Below are 5,576 nucleotides of genomic sequence, written 5' to 3'. Positions count from 1 at the left end.
GATGTCATAATGAGCCAATAAAACATTTAAATTAATGCATCCAATCATTCTCCCAAATTTTGGGCGAATGATGTGGATGCTACATGATTTATAAATAAACAAATAAATAAAAAATATCATTCTAAAATGCCAAATAAATAAAAAGTATATTCTTTAAATTCGTAAAATCATTTCTTGGCTATAGAATGGTCATAAAACTATATAAAAACATGGAAAAAATCCCAGAAAATTAGTAAATCTTTACTATCCTCTAGCCAAGTATTTTATGCCCTGTAAAAAATATTTCTTCAATGCAGTGAGGTTAAATACCATTTAAAAAATACTAAAAGATTAGAAACAATAATAAAATCAAAGTGTAAGTTATTTATCTCCATTTATATATGATAACATGCAAATATGGCCATTAAAAACACATAAATTTAAGAAAGGGAAACAGAGAGAAAGGGATGCTAATCAATACCGACTCTTGTTGGGGAAGCTGGTCTACCTTACCATCACTTGCCCCAACATCGAGTAGATGGTTTGTGTCCTTAGCTAGTTCATGTAGGAACCTCAACAAGTTCAGTAGGAGTGAGCTTTTATGGCATACATCAAAAGAGCTCCAAGGAGAGACTTATTTTCTGATGGCATGTGAATCCTTGAATTGAAACCTACTCAAATGCCTCATATGTTGGTGACAAACGCAATCATAAATTCACCACTAGTTATTGTGGAGGGCATTCTTTTCGACTAGAGAGTGGATGAACTCTTGAGCATGGAGCACACTATGTTAGAGTTAAGGCCTTGGAGCAGGGCACATTATAGCTGGGGCTGGAGAGGCAAAATCTTCTCAGTTTGGGATAAATAAAAGAGGATTCAAGAGGGCCCAATGGAAGATGAATCCATCATTCTTACGCGAAGACTTGTATGAATGCAAAAAGTCCCCTTAAAGATGATGAGTTAAGATTGTTATTACTAAATAGACACTTTATGACCAGAGCTATTCATAAGCGTATGTTCTCGGATACGCCGGCTGTGGCTCACATGCAACCATAGGGAGAAGAAGATTGTTCTGATTTGTGCTTTGAGTACACGTTCCGGCGAGCCATCGAGAGCACGTAAAAGCTCACGGGGTTGAATGTGGCTTCTGACGAGGCTGATTGGGGCTCAATCCAGGGAGGCGCGTGGAGGCAAAATGGCAGCACCACAATGAAGTTATGTTTAAGGGAAAGGCTGTAGCAAAGGACATCGTCCTACATGATGCAGAAAGTTTCATTTCATACTGGTTTGGAGGGAGTGATGATTGGAGAAAAGACCACTAATTATGCAATTTAAAATATTATTCATTTAATTATATTATAAAATTCGGGTTGATAAAATTTTGTAATCTTCCATGTTTCATTAAAAAACATAACATTCAATATATAGTGGGCTCCAAAATTACTTATTTTTTGAGCGGTGCCCCAATTTTATAACATTTTGATATGCAGACACCGTCGGTGATCGCACGGTTACTCTCACCTCCAGTTCTTGATAACGACAGTCGTCTCTCTCGACGAGATTTGTCAGCTCGAGGGATTTCAATGGCGGCTGCGCGATCGTTGTGCTGGGCTTCGAGGGCGGCGTCTTTCTTGCGGGTTAATGTCCCCTGCAGGAGCTTCTCCGCTGGTAAATCTATCGTCACATTCTTCTACGACGTCTACCTCGATTTCACGCGGTTTCTTCCGTTTGATTTAGTTCGAATCGCGAGCTCCGGGGCTTCTGTTCGTTGGCGTATCGAAATTTCTGATTTTTTGTTTGATATTACGCTGTGGGAAAGCCTGCATCGCCTTTCCTTAGGGTTGTGGATGTGTTTCGGGAATGGGTTTTTGCCGGTTAGTTTTCTGTTCTTTGTTTCTTTGCGATTCCTCCGTTCTTTCGTATTTGAATCACGAACTCTTGAACTTCCGTATGATGGTTTATAGAATTATCTGTTTTTTTTCTTCGTCCGGTCTCGTGGGAAGACTAAAATATCCATCTATGCTTTCATGTTCATCATATTAAGATGGTTTCGATTATCTTAGTGGCAGGATTTGTCTTCTCGAATTTCAAGATTCCGGTTCGTATTCATATCATGGCTTATTGTCTCTTAAGACTCTTAGTTTCTGTTGTCTTAGTTGCGTGATTTTTCTTAATAAACTCTGAAGCTCCGCTCTTGCTATTATTATTATTATTGATCATCTCAAGTTACGGTCTGATGTTCATTTACTGAGATGGTTTTGATTGTCTTAGTTGCTGGATTTTTCTTATCAGATGTTTAGCTTCGCTTTCATATTCACAGTATCTTTTAGTGTTTTTTTGAGAATCTTAATTTCTATGTGCTACGTTGGGGTGTTTTTCTCAATAATATCTCAATCTTAGCATTCATGTCGGGCGTCTCTTTCATGTTCATAGGATGACTTCGTGTCTCCGTGAGACTCTTCATTTCTACTGTCTTAGTTGCGGAAGTTTCTCAAAACAATCTCAGGCATCAGTTTCATTTTGATAATGGAGTTTGATTTAAGGATTTTCTGTGATGAAATACATCCAGTTTTATCATATGTGACGCCGATTTTTTTTGTAAATGAATTTCCAGAATCTCCCAATATATTTATTCTTGGAAAATCTGTGTAACCTTCTTTACGTGGTTTTTATGAAAAATGCGCGATCTTGAAAGATTTGAAGTATGCAAAATTTTATCTTTATTCATATTCATACTATGATTTGGTATCTCTTCATTTAGATATTCTTCATTGCGTATTTTTCTTTATAAAATCTCAACGTTGGCTTTTAATTTGATAATGACTACTTACTAAGGCAGTTATGGTGCTAAAGTTATATTAGAGGAATTTTCGTGATGAGATGTCTCCGGTTTTAACATTTTTGATCCACCATTTTTTTCTGAAAATGAATTTGTACTTTATTTTGGACAAAACTGTGTCAAATTAGTTGCACGTTTATTATCTTTCCTGCAGTGTTAAAAGATCTAAAGTATGCCGATTCCCATGAATGGGTCAAAGTCGAGGGAAACTCTGCCACATTGGGAGTGACAGACCATGCTCAGGTCATCATTAACAGATTACCATTCAGTTTAAAACGTTAAGTTCGATTTAATTGTATGAATAAGAATATGTCTAGAGAAGCTTATGATTATTTGTTTATAATGTCATGTTCAAAAAACTCTTTATTCTTTCCTATTTTTAGATTATGGGTTTCTTACATTATGTAAATGATGTAAGTCCTTTTTTTTGGTACCCAAACTAATCACAATATCTTAAGTAATAAATAGAAATTGGATAAATCTCGATATTTTATAGAATAATCCTCAAGCCAAGTTATAAGGCGACAGAAGATTTTCCTAGAATTTTTTACCTTATCTCCATTTAGGCGTTTCAAAATTAGTGTCAAATTCGTGACAAAAATCGTTTCGTTGTCTTTTTTATTCAACTTCTAAATATTTAATTCTCATATACTTTTGGTGTGTGAGAAATACGTTAATGGCGTTCCATAAATTTTATTTAGTTCAGTCACAGAATATATTTTTGTGAAATCTTGTCCTCTCCAGCGCCTCCAGTCTCTCTCCAATTCGTTTAGGGTTTACAGGAGGCTAAAACCTCATTCGACTCACTATAGGGCCAGCTTACATTTAAGTGTGCAACGGCCCACTTATGTTTCTTATTGCCGCGTGAGAATAAGTACCTTAGAAACATTTTATGTGGGCCACTTTTAATTGGTGACCTTAAAATTATACACATAAGAGTGTGGGCCTCTTATAACAAACAACAAATATTGATTAAACATGTCCTGACAAACAATATTTCATCTCTAATATGCATCAAAGAATAGGCCAACTAATATTTATATCTGGATATGGACTTGTTTATGAGGTAGGTACTCTGTATGTTTGAAAGAGTGGAAAGTCTGGTAGATCATCTCGAGGTGCTTCTTAATTCTGTCTTTTGTGCAAAAACTCCCTACTTATGTTACATTAATTTTTGTCCTATTATTCCATGTTTGATCTAATGGTTTGATGCTCATCCATCAGGAACATTTGGGTGATGTTGTATTTGTTGAGTTGCCCGAGGTTGGAGCTCAAGTGTCCAAAGGAGCTAGTTTTGGAGCGGTGGAGAGTGTTAAAGCTACCAGTGATGTATACACTCCTGTTTCAGGGAAAGTTGTTGAAGTAAACCAGGAACTTCTTCAATCTCCTGGTTTGGTGAGTTCTTGTCCTTCAGTTTGATAGTCTATTGAAATAGGCTGGAAAATGTTTCATAAAATAGTCCATAAGTAGCATGAAAGTACGGAAACTTTTTTAAATCGAAAGTTTTGTCAGGAGTAGTTTAAATGTTGTACTGCATTTGTACACCATCATTACGTGTTTCTTCACCTAAGTATTTATACACTCAGTTGCTCTTTAGATATGATCAGGCTGCTGCTGAGTTCTTGACCTTGAATTTGATTGTGAACAGAGATAGGCTGGAAATATTGTTATGAGAAAACATCAAGGAGTAAATAGTATGAAAGTATGGAAAGCCGTTTTAATCCAATATTATACGTTTCTTGCTTTGGGTTATTTCTCTGGCAGAGTTAAAAAAGCGCAGAACAATTATTTCAAACCTTTCAAAAGTGTTTGTTTGCCTCTTTATGCTACTTCATGTAGATACAATTATGATACATACATTGTAGTATTATTTAATTTTTTTTCTCTCTATCTGTAGGTCGTAAAGCATTATGAAGCTTTGATTCTGGGCATTTTTTTTTATATTTTCTCTCGAATATCCAAGCTCATAATCTCAAGTCTAATACACTGTTCTCATCTGCAATTTTCTCCCCTTTATTTTCTCCTTGAATATTTTCCCTTATCCTTCCATAATCAGTATAAATGGAGAAATTGAACTATAATGGTATTTATCCGCCAAAGTTCTCGTTTTTTTTCGAGTGCTTCTTACATCATAAATAAACTTTTTTTGTATAACTTTACTTTATTTAGATCAACGGTAGCCCCTACGAAAACGGGTGGCTCATCAAACTTGAGCTGTCAGATAGTAATGAAGTCAACTCCTTGATGGACTCTGACCAATATGAGAAGTTCTGCAAGGAAGAAGATGCCAAGCACTGACGCGCCTCAGACTATTGAAATAAGGAAGAAATATTTGTCTTTTTTTGTGCGGTGGTATCTACTTTCTCTTGTTTGCTTATTGGTGGTGTTAAAACATTGGGGTTCAGACCCTACCATCAGTTTTCTTCTAATGTTTGGTTAGACAAGAATTGGTTAACTACTATTAGTTGGACAAGGTTAAAAAGAGGGACGTTGGAACATGAGCTGAGACTTGTTTCAGATGCTAAATAATCAATTATTCCTATATTTATGTCTTATTTTTATCTTTACTGTTTAATTCTTATTTTTGAAGAAGAACTTTACTGTTTTGTAGATTCTTTTTTTACAGATAAAGTGCATCGTTCAGTCAGTGTATTCAATTTTCTCATAGAAATCTTGGATTGTATTATAGAAATTTGGAGGTAAACGTAAGTTAATATTTTTTGCTTTTTCCTGAAGCCAATGTAATGTTGTTGGTGAT

General features: G+C 35.5%; 1 protein-coding gene across 1 annotated transcript; it reads left to right on the top strand.

Annotated features, from left to right (window-relative positions):
* Nucleotides 1-1,445: 1,445 nt before the first annotated feature.
* On the top strand, nucleotides 1,446-5,316 carry LOC144707926 (Single hybrid motif superfamily protein). Its single transcript, XM_078581203.1, has 4 exons — nucleotides 1,446-1,647; nucleotides 2,973-3,061; nucleotides 4,043-4,213; nucleotides 4,988-5,316. The coding sequence occupies exons 1-4, from the start codon at nucleotides 1,464-1,466 to the stop codon at nucleotides 5,114-5,116; spliced, it is 573 nt and encodes a 190-aa protein (XP_078437329.1). The 5' UTR covers nucleotides 1,446-1,463; the 3' UTR covers nucleotides 5,117-5,316.
* Nucleotides 5,317-5,576: the final 260 nt, after the last annotated feature.

Source organism: Wolffia australiana, chromosome 9, assembly GCF_029677425.1.
Source record: "Wolffia australiana isolate 7733 chromosome 9, ASM2967742v1".
Classification (NCBI taxonomy): Eukaryota; Viridiplantae; Streptophyta; class Magnoliopsida; order Alismatales; family Araceae; genus Wolffia; species Wolffia australiana.
The sequence above is the reverse complement of the archived record's forward strand: the minus strand, read 5'-3'. Positions and strand labels throughout refer to the sequence as shown.